Source organism: Carassius carassius, chromosome 12, assembly GCF_963082965.1.
Source record: "Carassius carassius chromosome 12, fCarCar2.1, whole genome shotgun sequence".
NCBI classification, from domain to species: domain Eukaryota; kingdom Metazoa; phylum Chordata; class Actinopteri; order Cypriniformes; family Cyprinidae; genus Carassius; species Carassius carassius.
This window is the reverse complement of record NC_081766.1, coordinates 27,207,999-27,229,521: the sequence shown is the minus strand read 5'-3', so window position 1 is coordinate 27,229,521 and position 21,523 is coordinate 27,207,999. Positions and strand designations below refer to the sequence as shown.

The 21,523-nt window shown below is 38.6% G+C and overlaps 1 protein-coding gene across 16 annotated transcripts in view; it reads right to left on the bottom strand.

Annotated features, from left to right (window-relative positions):
• The window catches only part of LOC132155146 (discs large homolog 1-like protein), a 156,254-nt gene that overhangs the window by 83,292 nt on the left and 51,439 nt on the right, over positions 1-21,523 (bottom strand). For 13 of the 16 annotated variants that reach the window (XM_059563968.1, XM_059563969.1, XM_059563970.1 and 10 more), the window contains exon 4: positions 3,534-3,701. In XM_059563968.1, coding sequence (XP_059419951.1) covers positions 3,534-3,701 — 168 coding nt within the window. Of the gene's footprint in view, positions 1-3,533; positions 3,702-20,527; positions 21,203-21,523 lie in introns of those variants that run through there. The other 3 variants (XM_059563971.1, XM_059563977.1, XM_059563985.1) reach the window with 2 other exon arrangements.

The window sequence follows — 21,523 nt, the reverse complement described above, 5'->3', positions numbered from 1 at the left end:
ACAAAATGTCACAGGTTCCAAAAAAATATTAAGCAGCAAAACTGTTTCCATCACTGGTAATAAATCAATATATTAGATTTATATTTTGAAGGATCATAACTCTGAAAACTGGAGTAACAGCTGATGAAAATTCGGATTTGCATCACGAAATAAATTATATTTTAAAGTATGTATTATATATCTATAAATAACCGCTGACACAGAGAAGAGAGAAAAATCCTAACATAACAGCTAAGTTACCGAACATCTGAACATTACTAACCAAATGCACATTGACGGATCTACTTCTGTCTGCTCACAGAAGTATATTTCTGCAAGCGTAAATATTGTGGAAATATCATAATTGATTGTGTCTAGGCATATGGGGGTCGTCATGTGACACACAGCAGCCACAGCATATTGGCAAATTATTATTAAGCATTATTTATTTAATTTTTTAATTTTTATTAGAAACATTCCCAGATTCATGAACTATATAATGAAATATATTGATTCTCACATTTCATAGATTGTTAATAATGATAATATGCGATGGTCAAAGTAGCCTAATTATGTAATTTATTATAAAACCCTGTCTGTTTACTTAAGTAACATATATAGGTGTCATGCCATAACATATTTTTAATACGACTGACTTTATATTAAATGTGAATTTAACATTTAAAGTTAATGTGATATAAAAACTGCTACTAATCTTTCATTGTTCAGAAAGAGAATCATTTTCACTGACAGTCTAGAGTTCAGTCACTCTCAGAAACTCCCATTAAAATCACTGAAACTGTTAACACTGTGAAATCAATATCTTATTTACAGATTCGTACACACATCTGCACTTTGTTGTTTCTGACGAGAGAATTAGCAAGAAAGAGGTATTCAGTTAGCGAGCGAACACCGGCATTTTAGCGATGACTCATCTGAACACCTTTGATTGGCCAATGCATTCATAAGCTCAAGAGAATCTTGTGTGATTGGTTATAATGCGCAGTGCTGTAAAAACGCATCTATCTCTGGCTCAGCGCCAGCCAGCGAACACAGATCTGAATTTAGCAGCTGATGATATGACTCGCTGAACGTTCTCACACCGGTGTGATTGTATTAAAATTAATAAAATCTTAATCGGCTATTTTTTTGTCTTTTGGAAGCTGCATTCAACTTGGTTCCCTTCTGTTATAAGTCACACATACAACAAACTAATGTCATAGTGGTATCGTGTACTGTAATCGAATGTAGCCCAAGTCATTACCTGTTGAACAGTAGACAGCACACGCGGTGTTCATCTAAGATCTTCATCGCTAGCAAATAATAGCCTTTGCAGATTTGCTTTTAATTCAGTGCAGTTCCATAGCCACATTTTCAATGCTGCTGATGTTCTTAAACGTTACAACTTCGAGTGAACTCAGCGCGTGCGGCAGGGAACTGAACAAATCATTCAAACTGATTCATGAACCAATTCACTCATTTGCCAATTGGTTTGATCAAGCCTTTGAACAGAATTGACTCAAAAGAATGAATCATTCGCGAATGAGCATCGCTCATTGCCCAGAGAAAAGTAGACGTCGCGTTTGGAATAAACTGAAGCATTTATAACATTAATTGCATTAAGATAAAGTAACGAGAGGAGCGTCGCCCACAGTAATGAAGTAAAAGTACAGATTTTTCCCAACCAATTTACTCAAGTAAGAGTAGAAGTACCCATCTTTAAATATACTCCAGAAGTATTAGTTACCCAAAAAATTTACTCAAGTAAATGTAACGAAGTAAATGTAATTCGTTACTACCCACCTCTTTCCATGAGTATATCAGAGCCTTTACACACGATGGCATTTTTTTTATTTGTAATTTAGTAAAAAAAAAAAAAAAAATTTATAAAAATACAAAAATTCCACACTCTACTGGTTCAGCTTTGTTTGCACTTCTCATAAACATGTCTTCAATTAGAATGCATTACAGCTGAATTATAGGCTTGTGCTACAGCACCACACTGGTCAAACTGCATTATTGCAGGCCCTTATATTGGGTCATATGAGATCTAACAACTATTCAACAACAAAATGATAAAAAATGATATTGACTAATCATTTCAGCCCTATTGAGTACACACATCCAGCACAATGTACACTGTGGTTACAATATTAATAGACAATACCGACAAGGATCAGGGTAGAAGCACCATTTAAAAGAATTGTTCTCAACCAATGCACCAGCGCCAACTATGAGATCTATGCCAACTTCAAAGGGGGGCACAGGATAACTTTAAAAGTATGCAAATGAATAAATCATCATTAATATATTTAAAAATCTAAACAATATTCTCTCTTTATATTTATTTTTCTTTTCTCATATTTCTCTTCTTATTTTACCGCAATTTTTATTAAAGGACATAGAGTTCTGGAAAACAGAACATAACTTCTTGAATCAGAAAGTCAATCATGGTTAATTTAATATATTAAATTAATTAAAAACTCGTATTCATTAATTATATGAATAAAAGGTTTGAAAACAAGCAGCTTTGTCATGATTACAGCAGAAATACCAAAAATATCTTAGCATATACAACGGGGCCTCATGGGGGGGATGGGTGGGTTGCTGTTTAGAGGTTCTCTGAATAGGTGACTTCCAGATAAACATAGGTCATGACTGTATTGTAAGGATGTGTCTGAGATGGATGGCAGGTTGTGAAGTGGGCTGAGGGAATGAAAAGGTGCCGGTTTAAGCCTTGAGCACTGAAGGTTATGAAAAATGGCAGATGTTATTTCTCCTCTGCGGTCTGTTATGTGCATGCTTCTGGCTTAGGCTCTGATAGGGACTCGGGGGGAGCTGTGGGATCATAAATCTAAAGACAGAAGAGAGCACTGGAGCACAACAGGAGCAGGACAAGGGCTTGTAAATGTTCACACATACATACTACTTTCCGCATTACAGCATATTCACCTTCTGTGCTCACCACTTGGCACACAGAGATGGTGTTTCACCTTGCATGTTTCTTATAGTATACATTTCAAAGCTGCTCATCTAAAAGCATTAAATACATGTCTACATGTCCCGTGTTCTAAACATAAACTCTAATACATGTTAAGTCTTTGAAAGAAGTGAGGGGGGAAATACTTGTCTTTGTATCAACTATTCCAGTCTTTCATGTTTATCGGTGTCCATTCAGCAATACAACAGATTATAAACCAGCCTGTGGGCCCAGCAAACTCGTCTGCGTTATAAAGCACCCTGCACACTGATAATTCCACTGAACCAAGAACATTGGTGGATTAAGAGCCTTTAAATCTATCGGCACAGCATTTTCCATCCTAACCTTATAGTATGTTTTAGATAAAACCAGCTGTTTTCTTGAAATAATCCAAGGTGGGTAAACCATTCTAAAACCTAAAGGGTATGTTTGTATGTTGTGTATGTAAAGAGTGAGGCACACAGTTATAAAAAAACGGCATGGTAGAATTTGGACAGTGAAGTGATCGACAACACAGCAAATGATAAAATAGGTGATCTGATCAGGAAGTCTAGATTCTAAGACCAGGACATACCTTCATTGGGGAGATATGTGCATGTGCCACATAGCCGTGGATGTTCTCAATCTGGGAGAGGTTCTTCTCAGCCACTTGGACCAGCTCTGGCCCAGGAGCCTCATCAGTGAACTGTGGTGAGCTTTGCTCCTCTGGAGATCCTGTGTCTTCATCATGGTGTCTGTACTTCTGCAGAGAACAACAGCCAGATAAGATGAGATGAATACCATGTCATACGGACATTTGAGACCTTTTGAGGTCTTTGTTTCCCTTTGACAACTGCTTGGTTTGTACCACATTCACAATGACTCTATATTCCAAAACCCAATGAACTTCTTACAAAGGCCGGTTTCGGAACAGAGATCAGATGTCTGAGACATGTATAGACAATCATAAACATGACATTTGGAAGACGTTAAAAAAGACTGGAGGTGCATGTTTAGTTCATTATAGTAACAACATAGTTCAGTGCAAAAGGATGGAAAAAAGAAAATGATTTGGGGGATTGCAGATACTGAAATTTATGGAAATCTTTGACTGAAAGTAGAAATGCAAGGAAGCGTTTGGTTAAAGGAATGTAACTCATGTAAAGAAATGGATCATTTCCATCAAGTGGAATACAGGAAACATACAGTTCTGAAGCAAAATCCGGAAGTAAATAATTTATACTCCGTAACTTTTAATTTGTGGTGAACATTACACAATATACTTGAAGTTAACTAACTACATTCATACACATTTTAATTATATAAACACAGAAAACTATCAAACCATTCCCTTGCACTAAGTAGTGCTTTCCCATGACGATGAATGGGTTTCCCTTCCCCTAAAATAAACACTGGTACATGCCTACACAAAAAGGTATTGCCAAAGCTGCTATGGCAACAGGTTTATCAGCTACTGACTACTTCTCACTATAGGTGAGCCCGTGTTTCAAGCAGCTGACATAAAAAAAAAAAATGTAAAGCTGACATAAGGCTCATTGACCTGGTTTAGCCACTTAGATTTATGCATTTGCACAGCGTATAATCAGTAGCCAGATTACAAAAAAAAAAAAAAGATCAATTAGGAATTGATACTAAAGTGTTTGGTTTGCTTCCAATTAAGCAAGCAACAAGAAATTTTATATATCATCCATGATGTCTTGGCAAATATTGGATTATTATCTAGATAATTTAGATAATCTTAAATCTCACTCTACATAATAATGGCAAAATTAAATGTGTTGCCCATTTATTAGAAATTTTAAATGAGATGAACAGAGATCTTAGTATCCAGAAATACACATGAATAAAAACCACGACCACGAGAGGGCGCTATAGGTCAAGATTATTTTAAAAAAATAAATAATTTAATTTTAAAGCCAACGTCTCCTGGGTTCAGCACTACAAAAAAATGTTTAAGCTGTGTCTGATATCAATCACTTTTTCTTACGTTTACTATTTTTTATATGGTGAATGGCACAGTGTACTTTTTAATGAACAATTCAGACAGTGTAAACATGCTTTCTATTGGGTTGAATGAAGTCTGGTTGTGTGAATCATACAGACGAGTCGGCACAGTCTACAAAACGTATCTGAGTGACCATTATCCACTTTGGCTCCATTCATCTTGTAAATAAAAAATGAAGACATCTGCTTAGACTTCAGTACACTCTGACAATCAAAAAATTGATTATTGAATTTTGGAACTTTATTCCACATATTTATAGAGCATTATTACACATCTTCATGTTTTGCTCAAGTATACATAATTTTTTATGCATGAAAATATATAGCTGATGAAATTGATGTTGCTTCTTCGTTGACAAGATGAGACAAGCCTATAATGTTATTTGAGGACTACGGGACATTCAAAATACATCCTAGGCTACTTTTGTCCTTAAAAATGTGCATTTCTGTTATAAGTGAATGATGTGACACAGCCAAGTATGGTGACCCATACTCAGAATTCTTGCTCTGCATTTATCGCATCCAAAGTGCACACACACTGCAGTGAACACACATCCGGAGCACTGGGCAGCCATTTATGCTGCGGCAACCAGGAAGCAGTTGGGGGTTCGGTGCTTTGTTCAAGGGCACCTCAGTCATGGTATTGCCTGAGACTCGAACCCACAACCTTAGGGTTAGGAGTCAAACTCTCTAACCACTAGGCCACGACTTCCCCATTATTGGACTGCAATCAGATAAGGGGGCATTCACATATCTACAGTAGTCTCAGTATGGCAGCCGCAATGGATGGATAGACCACCAAAATGAGAACTAGCTATCTGAAACAATGGGCTTAGCACCAATTCATTGTTGATTAACTTAAAGTTAGTGAAGGTGGGATAGGTGGAATCGCACAGATGGATGTGCTCTTTTGTGCACTCTCCACTTCTTCAGTTCTCAAATACAGCACTCGATCAGTTTGCAGTGCTCAAATACACACACAGCAGTCCAAACATCTATCGTGTTAGAGCAGGGTTACCCAAAGTGGGGTGTGAGTTGGTACCACAGTCTATGGTTAATGCCATTAACAAATCAATAATTAAAATATTTTTGCAAAGAAATGTTTCAGGTTTATACACATGATGTTACTGTAAACTCTTAAATAAAAATAATCATATTTTGGGGAAACCCTGTATAAAAAAAATTATTATTATAAAAAATGTAATTACATTGTAAATTAAAGTAATATACATTTGTATAATTTGTTGAGAGTAATAATAACAATAGCTATGTAAATAATACTAAAATACTATTAAAACTGATTTAAAAAAAAATATCGAAATACTTAAAATCTCAGGGGGTACTTCAAGTACATAATTTAGGTCAAAGATGGATAGTTTAACTGTAAATTACTTTAAACTATAATTTGGCAGAAACATATTAACCAGAAAAACTAAAAATGTTAAATCACTTGAATAAGGCCATGAAACACATACAGAACATTGGTTCTCAGGATTTTTGAGAACCGGCGCTTGTAGCCTAGAAGTTTTCTTTCTAAATGATGTGAAAATCTTCTTCTTTACTCACTTACAGAAAACAATATATTGATTTAAATTTTCTAAGACACTTTTTGTTGGTAAAAGTCACATGCGAGTAGGCGTCAACTATCATGAATATCATTGTGATTTACATCTGAGAAGAAAAAGGCCCGCATAATGAGCTGCATAATGAATTTATTTAGTTTATTTAGAATTTATTTAATTATCCCATAACAATTTAATATTCACTTGCGAGTGCAGTTAAAAAGTTTATTAGGAACAATCAAAGCTGACTTTCAAAGCTGAATTTTTGCATCATTACTCCAGACACACAATCCTTCAGAAATCCTTATAACAATCTGATTTTCTACACAAAAACAGTTATTGTTATTGTTATTATTATTAATGTTGAAAAGAGCTGAGAATATTTTTTTATTTTATTTTTTTTGGGGGGGGGGGGGGTAAATTTAAAGAAAAGCATTGTTTGTTACATTTGTTACATTTACATTTATTTGTTACATTTATATTATTTATATCAAGCTTTTGAATGGTATAGTATCAGAATCAGAATGAGCTTTATTGCCAGGTATGTTTACACATACCAGGCAGTAATATGGCTAGTCGAGTCTATGCAGATCGACTGCTTGTTCTTATCAGAGATGGCAACGCTGGCAAAGGAGGTACATGACAAACTCAAAAAAGGAGAATTAAAAAAAAAGGAAATTTAAAAAAAAAAGGTCAGAAAAAGTCTATTGTGGCATAGACGTGTTCAAAATCACTCTCAAGGACCTTTTCCTGGACTGTCCCCAGCTGGTGGAATGACCTCCCAATCTCAATTCGTACAGCTGAGTCTTTACTCATTTTCAAGAAACAGCTAAAGACTCATCTTTTTCGCCTGCACTTAACCAACTAACACTAGCACTTTTCCTTTTCTTGTCTTTTTAATTAAAAAAAAACAAAAAAACAAAAACAAAAAAAAAACCCTACCTATGCGTTCTATACTAGACTAACTGAGACTTGTCATGGCACTTGTATACTGTTGTTGTTCTCTTGTTGACCTGACTGCTTCTGTTGTTCTCATTTGTAAGTCGCTTTGGATAAAAGCGTCTGCTAAATGATTAAATGTAAATGTTAAATGTAAATACAGGAAATTTAGCCTGGTCAGACTTTATGTTCGTTCAAAGAGGGATGGCATATTTATTTTTCTAATTTGATTTTGTGGGGGTGACTGAGCCTATATAAGGCTTGGCTATGATATGCCGGTTTTTATTTATTTTTTTCAACTGTTTGCCAAAACATGCGACTATAGCCTATGCCTACATTAAGATATTTATTTTAATAATTTTTTATTGCCTGTTGTTTCTTTTGGCATATAAAATAGACATTGTCTGATAGAGATATCAATAAAGGTTCAGCTGTGTCGCAGAATTGGTGTTGTTTCCGATTTCTACAAGCTCAATAACATCCACAGCAAAAAAAATAAAAATAATAATAAATAAATAAATAAAAAATAGTCGAAAAACTATGCCCATTAATTAGATGTGCAAGGCAAGCAGGTAAGTTTTTTGGGGTTGTTATGGACAACTACAAATGTGAACATTATTAGCCTATAATGTAAATGACTTGTTATTTTATTCGAGCTTTCTATCTATTTGCTAAAAAATAAAGTGAAATAGGCATTTACTAGTAGGCTAAATAGCAGCATGTTGAAGTGATGTGCCAAAATGCGTTTTCTATTAGGCTACAATGAAAATATTGTACAGTACAGTGCGTTTAATTTAGGCTAGTTATTTATTGTTGTCCCTGTGCACCGATTGGAGACGGAGTTCACTGCTGATATTCTGACAGCTTTCTAATCTCGCGGCTGTCATCAGCAGCGCCTTGCATCGCCCAATCAGCGGATGGCGGGCGGGTGCGGTTTTGAAAATTGGTCAAAAACGTTGGTGCGGATGGATGGCGGACGGATGATGAGTTTTGTGATTACAGTTCATTTTAATGACGCGTGTCTAAATGAAGATCAGCGCAGACCAAGGCTGCAGACAGCACACCTTGTTTGTTATCTTTATTTTATAATTGCACAAAGTTTTGGTGTTATTATGTCTGCATACTAAAAAAGTAGACCCTTTACAGATTCGATTGATGTATTGCTCTTATCTGTATGATCAAAACTGAAAGTGTAATTTAAGTTCTTTTTGGGGTTATCCGGAGAAAATGCCTCATAAGGCGTATATACGTGTAATATTCCAAAGGGTTAAGCTGTTTAGGATGGAATTTCTAACAGTTCCTTTAAACACTGCTAAACCACCTATAACCGCAGTGTTTCGCTTAAGTGACATTAAGCAATCCAGTTACACAACATACTGTGACTAATCCTTGTAAACATTAAAAAGTCACAGAAGTGTCCAAAGAAGTTGTTTTTTCTTTGTGCATTTGGCCACAAGTCTTTCCCTAACAATAACGCCATGTTATGTAATTCTCCTCCAACATCCATAAATGGAAATATCAGTAAGACAAGCATTAAGATTAGCTTTGATTAAGATTGATTTGTAGGTGTTGAATGTATAGAGCATGTGGGCAGAAGCACAAGACAGAACAAGAGAGCTCACAGTCTTCCCTGATGAGAGCATGAGGAGGACGATCTCCTGGCAACTACGACCACTCACTATTGAGTCATGGTCCTCAGGGGCTGAGGTAAGCAGCTCACTATTCAATCTGAGGCTTTCCTTGGATATACTGGACACTTCACCTCTGCAAACTGGTATTCAATCTGACTCCAGGTTGCACCTCTGCACATTGTGCCAATATTCACAGCTTTAAATGAGAACTGCAATAGCCTGCTTTATATAGCAATTTGTCAGTAGGATGAAATGTTTTACCCACAGGTTTAAATTTCATATGATGAAACATCAAAAAATATTCTATCGTTCACTAATGTGGCACAAACACTGTGAGACAAGTTATGTGCCAATGTTTAATACTTATGTTTAGGGATTGCCAAATCCATAACCTTAGGTATAAACAATAGTAATAATAATGCTAGCAAAGACTTCTAATTAGAACTGAATTAAATAAAAAAGAACCACATTATTCTGTTATAGTAAGAAAAAAAGAAAAAAAAAAGAAAGAAAAGCAAATCAGGTTTTAAATCAAAAGAAAATGGATAATTATTAAAATGGAAAATTATATTTGGATGAGACTAGGTTTCCTTGAGGACGTTAGGTAAAATTATTTCCCACAAACACACTTTTCAACTCATTTATTCAGGCCTTCCATACACTCGAAAAAAATTTAACAATTTTACCCAACAGTTGGGTTAGTCCATATATTCATGATTTAATAAAAAATTTTAATTTTTATACATTTATTTAAAGGAGTCATCACCTCGTGTTATCTTGGATACCCAATGCTCTATTATAGTCTTTCAGGCACTTCTAAAAAAGAAAATTTGAAAAAAAATAAACACAGAGCTCCTCAGACCCTTATTTCTAAAGGCGTTATTGTCTCGCGAGATCTGATGCGATGTTTTGGCTTCCATACCTTGCAGTTAGTGTTACTACAGTAAATCCACGGTGAATGTTGCTGATCTGTGGACACCGGCCAGTTCATTCTAACACAATGTTTCTTCCTGGTGGTTTTCACGTACCGGTATGCGCTGTTTGATCCGTTAATAACAGAGAAATGTGCATGTTTCTCACTAGATCTCGCAGCGATGTTATTACTTCAGTGGCGAATTCAACGAGCATTTTAAATTCAAATGCTTTCTTTACTGGTCTGGATCTCTTAGCGCTGTGTGGTGTTGTTTGATCAGGTTCGCGCACAGGGCTCGCGAGTCCAGTTTCACAGGTTAAAACTGATAAATGGTCCACACAAACGCTATTAGAGTAGCTCAATTTCATTCCTTGCATTGTGTTTTCCAGATGATGTTGTGGTCGTGCCGCGCTTGCGACCCGCGACGCGCCTTCATTTGAATTAACGAAATTGTGGTCGCCAGAAAAAAAAGGGCCAAAGCCTCGTACCGAACGGTTCGATACGAATACGCGTACCGTTACACCCCTAATTCTTACAGAAGCCTCACTAACTGAAAGCTATTTTCAGACTGCATGTTTTGCATGAGTTTGGCTAATAATGTTTAGTGGTATATTGTTTTCATAATTGCATTTAGCAAACAGTTTTAGCCACTGAGCATGGACTCCTGTACCGTCACTACTGTTGTGTAAAACAAAGTGGAAAGATGTGGCTACAGTGGCTAGCATTCATAGAGTCCATTCCCCGTGTTTACCTCGAAGCTAACGTTACATACAATAGCTGCATTAGCAGTTAGCTGTTGTTTGTTACACACAGTAGAGCAATAAAACACAGTCTTACCGTTTCAATTTCAGGCAAGTCTCTGATGGTGGGGATGGCACCTTTTCCCAAACGGAGCTTCGAGGCCAACTTAGCCTGATATTGCCCAAAATTTGTGAATGAATCCTGTGTAAAATGTTTAGCGCAGACACCAAACGATACGCCGGTTGAAAGGGTTGTAGGAACCGCGTCATTAAAAATGAATTTCATCCACTGGTCCTTGATAGTTTCGTCCGTTTTTGGTATAGAAAACACATTTGCATGTTGTTTATGGCAGTCAACCACAGAGCAACTCAGGTGTGCACTACGTTTCTCTATCTTTCTTTGTCGAATGAATATGAGGGGGAGAGGGGGAGAGCGGCAGGGCGCGGCTTCCTGCTGCGGTGTCCATATTTGGTATATCCTCCCCCAGTCTTGACGTCAAGTCGGGGCTGAAATCAAAATCTCGTATTTGAGTGCGCGTGCACGCGCGCTGGTTTATAAACCCTGAGGTAAACAAACGCTTCACTTTTAAATATCGGCTTCCCGGGCAGTGTATAATCGTTAGGCAATCATAACATACATTGATTCTCGTGGAAAAGTGCAAATTGTGGGTCATGACTCCTTTAATTTCTATTTCCTACATGCACATGTAGCTTAATATGGGGTTAACATGGGGAAGTCGTGGCCTAATGGTTAGAGAGTCAGACTCCCAATCGAAAGGTTGTGGGTTCGAGTCTTGGGCCGGCAGGAATTGTGGGTGGGGGGAGTGCATGTACAGTTCTCTCTCCACCTTCAATACCATGACTTAGGTGCCCTTGAGCAAGGCATCGAACCCCCAACTGCTCCCCGGGCGCCGCAGCATAAATGGCTGCCCACTGCTCCGGGTGTGTGCTCACAGTGTGTGTGTGTGTTCACTGCTCTGTGTGTGTGCACTTCGGATGGGTTAAATGCAGAGCACAAATTCCGAGTATGGGTCACCATACTTGGCTGAATGTCACTTCACTTTCACTTTCATATGACATGTATTATAATGGGTTTATGTGAAGATAGTTTTAAGTTCACATAAATTAGAAGTTATTTTAAGTAGTCTAATAAATGTTAAAATTGATAGCTCTCAATTATACTGTAATTGAATGTCTAGTCAATAGTTACATATTAGGGGGAAAAAACAATTTCATAGAGACAGTAGTATTACTATGTCATAAAAAAGATGGCATTATACAAATATAAAAAATACAGTTTTTATGTTGTTTGTACATGAATTTGAGGACTGAATGTGGAATTATTAATTAATTAATAAAAAATTTTACATTTGAAAATAACTGCTTTTTATTTGAATATATTTTAAAATGTAATTTATTCCAATGATTTCAAGGCTGAATTTTTAGCATCATTACTCCAGTCACATGATCCTTCAGAAATCATTCTAATATATTGATTTGCTACTCCAAAAAACATTATTATTATTATTATTATTATTATTATGTTGAAAACAGCTGAATATCATTTTTTCAGGTTTCTTTGATGAATAGAAAGTTCAGAAATCTTTTGTAACATTATACATGTCCACATCGGTGAAATAAGATGCTTTTTTAACTGCTGCTTTCACACTGCTGTGATTTTTTGTTGTTGTTGTTTATTTCGTTATTGAGAGAAAAGCGCGCATCATATATTTTCATATCCAAACGACATTCGGTTCGGCTCGGGTACGTTTCTATGCATCTCTTCTTCTCTTGAATTGCATCGAGGAGTGCTGAATTACAGTATTGCGCTACAGCGCCACACTGGTCAAACCACAATATTGCAGGCTCTAAATTAGGTCAAATTAAAACAAAAGACTACTTGACGACAAAAATATTTGTCGATGTAATGAATTAAACCTTAATAATCATCGGGAAGAAGGAGGCAGGAACCGGCGGACAATCAAATGAAACTTTAATTACAAAAATAAACACGAAACAGCGCATCAGCCCCTCACGGACGACTGATGCGCACAAATCAAAACCAAAACATAAAATAAAGCCCAGGCCTGGTCCTCTCTCGTCCTTCACTTTCGTCGCTCCCGTTTTATATCCTTCCATCTCCTCTGTGGGACTCAAGACCAGTGGTGGGTCGCAGGTGTCGCGGATTTCCCAATCACTCCACAGGCCTCGCTCGTGTTCCCACATCCCTCGGCCCCGCCCCACTCGTCACATACCCCCATCGCCCCTTGCAGGCCGGGGGGGTACCCTCGAGACTGCGCTCTATTACCCCCCCCCCCCCCCTCCTCAGGGGGGGACCGCTCACGGGGACCTGTGGGTAGGACAGACGAGGCGAGAGAAAAGGAGATGGAAGGAGGAGCGACAGAAACGAGAGAGGGGAGAGAGGAAAAAATTCCGGTTCCCAGACGCACTGCTGCTCGTCCCTCCACCAGCTGGGTGATCTCCTCCGCGGTGCCTGGCGGTGGCACTGGATGGCCCTCGGCGGACGGCACGACACTCCTCCGCCGCCCGGTGGACGGCAACGGCTCCTCCGGTTTTGGGCAGCCGGCAGGAGTTCCCCGTTCCCTGCTCCTCCCCGTTCAGGCGGACGGCAGCAGGCTCCGGCTCTCTGGCGAACGGCGCCGACTCCTCCGCTCCCTCACGGACGGCAGCCGCCCCTCCAAATCGCGGGCGGCTGGCAGCGAGCTCGCCCGTCCCCGGCAACTCACTCCAGCCCACCGCCTCGAGCGTCCATGGCTTCGGCACCACTGTAATGAATTAAACCGTAATAATCATCGGGAAGAAGGAGGCGGGAACCGGCGGACAATCAGCCCCTCACGGACGACTGATGCGCACAAATCAAAACCAAAACATAAAATAAAGCCCAGGCCTTGTCCTCTCTCGTCCTTCGCTGTCGTCGCTCCCGTTTTATATCCTTCCATCTCCTCCGTGGGACTCAAGACCGGTGGTGGGTCACAGGTGTCGCGGATTTCCCAATCACTCCACCGTCCTCGCTCGTGTTCCCACGTGATCCCTCGGCCCCGCCCCACTCGTGATCCCTCGGCCCCGCCCCACTCGTCACAGTCGACAATTTTTTATTGTCAACATTGTCGATAATGTTCACTAATCATTTCAGCCCTACTCTAGATGTTTTAGAGTTTCACCCCTTCATTGCTGTGCTTTTTTTTTGAATTGTGGTGTTTTGTAGATTCTACACATAAAAATGTTCTGTTTTGGAATTTTTTTTCCCCATTTCCCATTCATTTCCTATGGTCGGTCATTTCCAGTGTTTTGAATAACGCCGTTTATAAGAACGGCATTAGGTAACGACGTTATTCTACAGTAACGGGGTAATCTAACTAATTACTTTTCCCGTCGTTATAACGCCGTTAACATTACTGGACGTTTAATGTGGTGCGTTACTATGCATTGATTTAATAAACATTGTAATCCAAACGCACCCCTGGCTCACACAGCAAGTGAGGAAGTGGGTTAATAAAGAGATAAGCAATTATGATTGGCTAAGGCAGAGTCATGTGTTTCATGGTAGCCAATCAGAGTCAGTGTTTTTACACAAGCGGCGTCAAACACAAACACACGGACGCACGCAAGATTCGCAGCAGCTGCAGAGATGGCGAGTCAGGAGCAATCCAATGAAAAGTTGCCATTTTCAAGGTGGGGATATAAGCACTAATTCAAATTCATTGAGGTCAAAGGCAAGAATGTGCATGTAATGTGTACATGTAATATGTGACACACGCATCTACAAAGCTAGTGGCCAAAAACACTTTTCTTACAAGGATAATACTTGGAAATGCAGGATAAAACTCTTGCTGTCTGTTGACGTGCAATAAATATTGAAAGTTATGTACGAACACCTGTCTGTTTTACTCATTTTAACTGACTTGTGAAAACTGCTCCAAAAAAAATTAATAAATAAATTATTTGACATATAGCAACTTTTTTTTTTTTTTTACAGTAACACAAACAGTTACTTTCCCTGGTAACGTATTACTTTTATTATAGAGTAACTCAGTTACTAACTCAGTTACTTTTTGGAACAAGTAGTGAGTAACTATAACTAATTACTTTTTTAAAGTAAGGTTCCCAACAAATGGTCATTTCTGACCGAAGACCATTAGTGTGACAATTTTTTTTAACAATAACTTTTTCGAATCATGCCCTCAGTTTTTTGTGTGTTCACCTACCAAGTGCCATAAGTCACCAAGTTTCATACCATTCTGGTGAAACAACAATTTTTGTATAATTCTCCAATCAGAAATGACTGAAGACAGCAATAAGTCGGCCACACTGACTCATCTCTGCAGTAGTGATGCGCCTCTATGCATGTTTCAAATGGATTATATAATCTGAGAAAATTGGTTTTCCATTTGAATTGGTTCATTTGAAAAGTAGAAATTTCACTACATATATTTTTAATATCTGTAAGGCAAAGATATACACTGAGTTTCGCACTCAAGTTCACAGAAAGAGATAGCAGAAAGCGCGTCCTGCTTGCTTTCATTATTTTACAAAAGCGCGTTTTGTTGTTATTGTGAGTGCACACAAATATACGTAGAATCTTTACAGATATGAAAGATTTATTAACGGCAAGCCTCCGTTACACCTACCCAGCATACATTTTTGCATCTTTCTTGCGCTAATCGAAACACTTCACATGACCGCTCGTTCACCTCGCAAACCGGAGTGCAAGCCCGAGCCCGAGCCCGAGTAAGATGAAATAAATTAAGCCCGAACCCGACCGAACCCGTCGGGTCCCATCAGGTCCCGTCGGGTTCGGGCAAAGATCTTAAGCTCTAACCAACGTGAGGAGTTTTCAGGAGTGATAATATTACTGTGCCGAGGTCGAAGTGCTGCGAAGTGCTTTTCTGCCATACATTACAGTTATCTGCTTAGAAAATTGCCACGTTTTATTTTGTGTCACAATACTTAGTCATGTAACTAGTCATGAAACAGTCTTTAAATAGGGTAAACATGGAAGTGTTTGGTGCCTTCTAAATTCATCCCTGTTTGGATCCTAAGGAATGAATGGTGCTAAGCTAAACGCTAGCATAGTGGCGCCACATGCTAAACCAATTGAGTGCATGCAGTGGGATGGGAGAGGAACGTATCAACTCGTCTAAGTTGAGAGAAGAACATAGTGGAATATGGAAAAACGGTGGCATTTTCTTTTAAAGAACAAGTGATCGCATCAGCACCTCCATCTGTCCTACAGTGAGCTACTTTCCAGCTTCCACTCCCCGCGCACACACTTACACCAGGTCTACAACAGACGCAACAGTTCTGTTAGTCACAGACTGTGTGAGTTAGCCTGTGGATTTATTTATTTTTTTCGACTAAGCAACTTATGCCTCTTGTCGTTAGTTGACTATTAGGGGGCAGCACTTCAGAAAAAAACACCAGCTCCAGCACATTCTTTGGTTTTCCAGCATCTTCTGCATATTTGAACTCTTAGTGACTGTATGATTTTGATATTCATACTGAGGAAAACTGAGGGACTCAGACAACATGACAACTACAAAATGTAAAAACATTTACTGATGCTCAAAAAGCAACATGATGCATTAAGAGCCATATATAAACAATTTAAAATATTCCATATACAATCTTGTACAAAGATTATCATTTTCATTAGAGTGCTAGTTTTTTTACTGCATACAACAAAAACTGCAAACTGTGATGTCTGATTTGAGGACAATTAAGGTTCTTAAAAACAAGTCAAAATAATTCACAAAGACATACAAACAAAATTAACTCAAGGATCTTTAGTTTCTTTCAGCTGAAGTAGCTTACATCACTTTTCAGTTTGCAATCTCTAAAATAAGTTAGTAGTTAGTGTCAGAACAACTTTACATGTGCTTCAGAAATCTTGTTAAAATCAATTTGGCAACTTCCCACTAATTAAAACATAAGATCATACTTAAAGGGATTAGTCCTTAATAATATAGGGAAGTAACCTGTGGGGAGATTTGATCCAACTGAATCTGCATGATGTAAAATTTAAAATGTTCATATCTGTGAATGCATTTTCATATTCTACTGATAAAAATAAATAAATACCACTATAAACATACATAACCAGGAGCTACAACTAAATATACCTGTTTGAATGTATAATTTATTGTAACAATTACATAATGCACTTCAGCTCTACATATGTCAAAATGCATTAGCCAGCAAAATAAGTGTTGTTCTGCTGTTATTACATGGTGACCATATGGCAAAGTTGTAAAGCGATGCTTAACGTTGGCTGTAACTAAATCCTCAGAAATTTTCAGCTCCAGTGTTTAAAGGAGAATCATCAGAAAAGCTTCTAACAACAAAATCTGGGGTGACATAACATGGCGTTTGGGCAATCATCCCATCTGTGTGATCAGATGCTAAAACTGCTGTCAATCTGACAGTACAGAGAGCAGCATAAGCTCCTCTGCTCAGCCACTATTCTTTCAAATGCTGCCCTTACAGCCATCAAGAAAATGACATTGAGCACAGAGAAATTGTAGTTTCGATCGTTCTACTCCATTTGAAATCTGCCAAATGTGCCAGCCTGTATCTATCAGAGGCGTATGTTTTTCTCTGGGTTAACTGTGAGGAGTTGTGCCCCTGACCAATTTGGATAGGAATTGGAATGCATCAGTGAATCATGGCAGAAACGGAGAGCAATAAAGACATGAAAACTACCAAAGCTAGGGCTGGACTATTATGGTCTAAAATCAAAACCTCGATTAATTGAACATTTTGCCTCGATTACAATTGTTGAACGATTATTTTGTTTCGGTTTTGGTTTTTTTGCCCTCATAGTTCACTGACAAGGTTTGTACTGTAAATATGATTTACTATCAGCAGTTATTCTATCTATGATCATAACATTTCTTACTAGGGTTGGGTATCGTTTGAATTTTATCGATTCCGATTCTTATCGATTCCTAGTTTCGACTCCAATAAGATAAAAAATCCAATATAAAAAAAATTAATTCAAACATTTAGATGTCAAACATTTTTACAAAGCATTCTGTTGCAGCTGAATAACATGAGCAAAAATAAGCAGCCTACAAAACACTGCAAGAGGAATTTTGCCTGTGATTAAAAAAAAAATACCATAGCAAAAACAACAGCTAGATTTAAGTAAATTTCAAATATTAAAGTGTTAAAAACAAGTAATAAGATCAATTAGCAATATCATAAATAAATACAACTAAACTAAATTTCAGGTACAGAAACTGTAATTAAAACTTTAAAAACACTGCATAGTTTTCTTTTTATAACTAAAATAAAGATTAATCAAGTAAAGTTATTAAATATATTCAGTCAAGATCAGTGAATGATTTTCTTTTGTTCTTTGATTAACATTAATGACAGGCAGCGTGTTTATTAGGCTGTTGTCTCTTTAAGCAAAAAAAAATACTGCACATGTGTGTTTTCTTTCTCATCTGTTTATGTTCACGTAAGACAAAAACGGCTGCGTTTATGATGATATACTGCTGTAGTTTTCTGTATCGTAGTTTCGACTCGGAACAACCTTTTCTACAGTTAAAATATACAGAACAGTCCGAGAACGGACACAAACCGGGAACCCGCAGAGCGACTGCCGACCGCTGCTCTCTATGCATGCGCTTGTGCTTCATGTGCGCTGCACACAAACATGCTATAATAAGTTTTGAGATTCTAAGCTACTTTGTGCGCTACTTTAGCGCACAATGCAGCTGCGCGAACATGGTAGCTCGATATAAGAATACACATCCGTTCATCTAATCGCTTGAATGTCCAAACCATAAAACAAATACAACTGACAAAGTTTAGTGAAGACGCAAGGCTCACCACTCAGACCGCTTTGCTTTTATGCCACTGACTGGAGAGCAGAGTCTTGTGGCTACACACGTGCTAGTATGCTTTTAAGGGGGAAGTGTTAACAGGATTAAAAAAACGAAATAACCGACATGGGGAACTTACGTCGGTTAGAGGTTATGAATTTCGGTTTTGATTATTTTTCGATTAATCGTCCAGCCCTAAAAGCCATCATAACCTCCCATGTTTTCTTAAGAAGCTAAAAATAGAAGTTGTGCATTCAGCCAACGTGTTCTGGAACAAAGGACGATTGACTAAAAAATAGTATTTATGTGAGCAGCAGTCCAACAGCCAGCATAAACTCCCTCAAACATCACTGTCACACTGATATTTTCCCTCCAGTTTGATCAGAGAAGTGCCTTAAGTCATTTTAAACACTCATTGCTTAAAGTTGACCTAAAAACAACTTTTCCATGTTTAAGCCAAGATAATATTTACAAGCACTTAAATCCTCCAAATTATCTTTTAATCATTTATAGAAGCTAATCATTGGTTGATATGTTACACTCATCTCATATGTGAATTTCAGCACCATTATATATAATTTTTTACATTAAAATGAAGAACTTTCAAGAATGGAAAGTTCACAATGATCTTGCAGTACTTCAGCCTTTCACTCAAAGTAAAATAAATGTTTTAAACCTTTTTAACAATTGACAATGAATTCCAATTGAATGTCAATCCTGAACAGAGCAGATGACATGTAATCCTGTGTGCTTTACATCAAGGATTTGAGAAGTTAATGCCATGGTGGCACTGATGCCACATGGCACCCATACAGGCAGTAATCATGCCAGAGGCCAAAGGTCACTGGTTAAACTATTCCAATGACTTCTAACTCTTTAACGAGTGAATACGTAATCATTTGAATTAATAATGCCTCCATAGGCTTGATTGTAAAGAAAAAAATATATAACATGGAGAGACTGATCAAAATTAATTCACCACAATCAGCTGTTCTGAAGCATTTACAAAAATAATAGCTCAACTTACAAATTTCACAATCATACTGTAACAAGCAATTTGGTATAAAAATAAAGAAGTTCCATACAAGAGATTCTGTAAGTGTTTGATCAGCAGGTTCTTGTGCTGAACCTCAAAATGAAATGTGTGCATCTCCATCAGTGTATAGACAATGATTACTGGTGAGCTGAGTGTTATCTACAGTCAGAACAGAGAAAAGCCAATGACTGTTTAAAAGAGAAAGCTGTGTAAAGAGGAAAGACACCCCTGACATATGTATCGACAACCCTTATACCAGCAGTCAAGCAGTTGTAAGCATGCTGGTCGTTAACATAAAATACCTTCGGAAAGTTGATACCTCCTGAGTTGTGCATTTTATATAAACCTATTTTTAACAAAATTTGACAATTGTTTTATAATTATTATGCGTGCATCTTTCATGAGCTCATGTTAATATCAAATTGTAAAGACAAAAAGTTCTATACGGTGTATGTACACGCATAAGAGCTGTTGGATCACAGGGACCCAGGTGCGACCTGGGTCATGACCTGATCCCATTTCCCCTACTTTCATTTCTACACTTGACTTTCCTAAACGTTAGGCAAAACGTTAAAAATTATCCTAAAGTAACAAAGTTAAGGACCCATTGATTGCATCTTCCCCTGTACATTGATATATGCCAAAATTTTTACCCATCTTCATGTTGGAAACATTGACATTGTTTTATGTTGGCACCTAACTCCACTTTTCTCATCAAGTTGACTGCATTTGACTTCAAGACTGTGCTCTTCAGACTTTTCTGGCAGCTGTACAGAAGAACATTTTGGCAGCAACACCTAGATGCACATGCTGGACAGATTCTCACAGTCTGTCCTTTAGCTCTGACACAAAAAGCAAACTAGAGAAACTAAGCAGAGAGCTCCACGACCCACCTTGCATCCAAACATAAGCGAGATAGTGCTGTTTGTACAGGCCATTTTGCAGTGGCACAGCAGGGGCGAGAAGCAGTTCAACTTCTTAATTCTGGGTGACATTTTCTCGCCACTGTGACAGCTGAGTCGCTCAGCCAGTGAAGAGCTGGAGACTCGCCTCCGAGAGCGATACTTGCTCCTGCCTCTTCGGCCAACTCCTGCTCCACCACCTCCCCCCGCACCTTCTCCTCCTCCTGCCCCTCCACTGCTGCTGCTGCTGGCCGCTCTCACCATCCACCCTCATTCCTCGTCTCACTCCATAACGCCAGGGAAAGGACAGCCAGTCTGCTTCCTTCATCCAGCGAGTTTGCCACACACCCCCCTCCCCGTCGCCACTGCTTCAGTATTCCGCTGTCTCTCAGTGCCGATCTTCTTCTGCTTCACTTGCTTCCAATGAAGAATCGGTCTTTCCACCTTCCTACTGCTCTTCCACACTCCGTCGTTCTCCTTCTTTACCAGCGACCTCACAGCTGTCAGTCACAGTGGAGATGTTTACACAGAGGCCTCGCAGAAGCCATGCTGCATGAAGAAAGTGTAAGCTTTTGGCTCTTTTAGTTACATCTTCTCCATGACATAAGACACAAGACAACCGCCTCGTTCCCAAAAGAGAGGTGAAGAACAGCACAGAGAGCCAACGCAGCGAGTTGTGAGGAGAACGAGGGAAGAGGAGGAGAGACGTGAGGGGAGGAAGGGAGGGGATAGTAAAGCTGTTGCAGCGTGTGGTGTTTGTCACATGGGCTCCGTCAGACATGAGTTGGGTTGAGTCTCTCTCGGTCTCATCCTCAGCATGGGTGCTCTATGTCCCCCAAAAGATTGAGGTAAAGGAAAAATGCTTAAGCAGTTACCAGTGAGAGTAACAGCCACTGAACATCCTCAGGGAGCACAGCCTTGCATGAAGGAGGAGGAGCATTAATGGAGTGGCTTCCTGCACATTTACATGGAGTAGAGAAAAGGTGC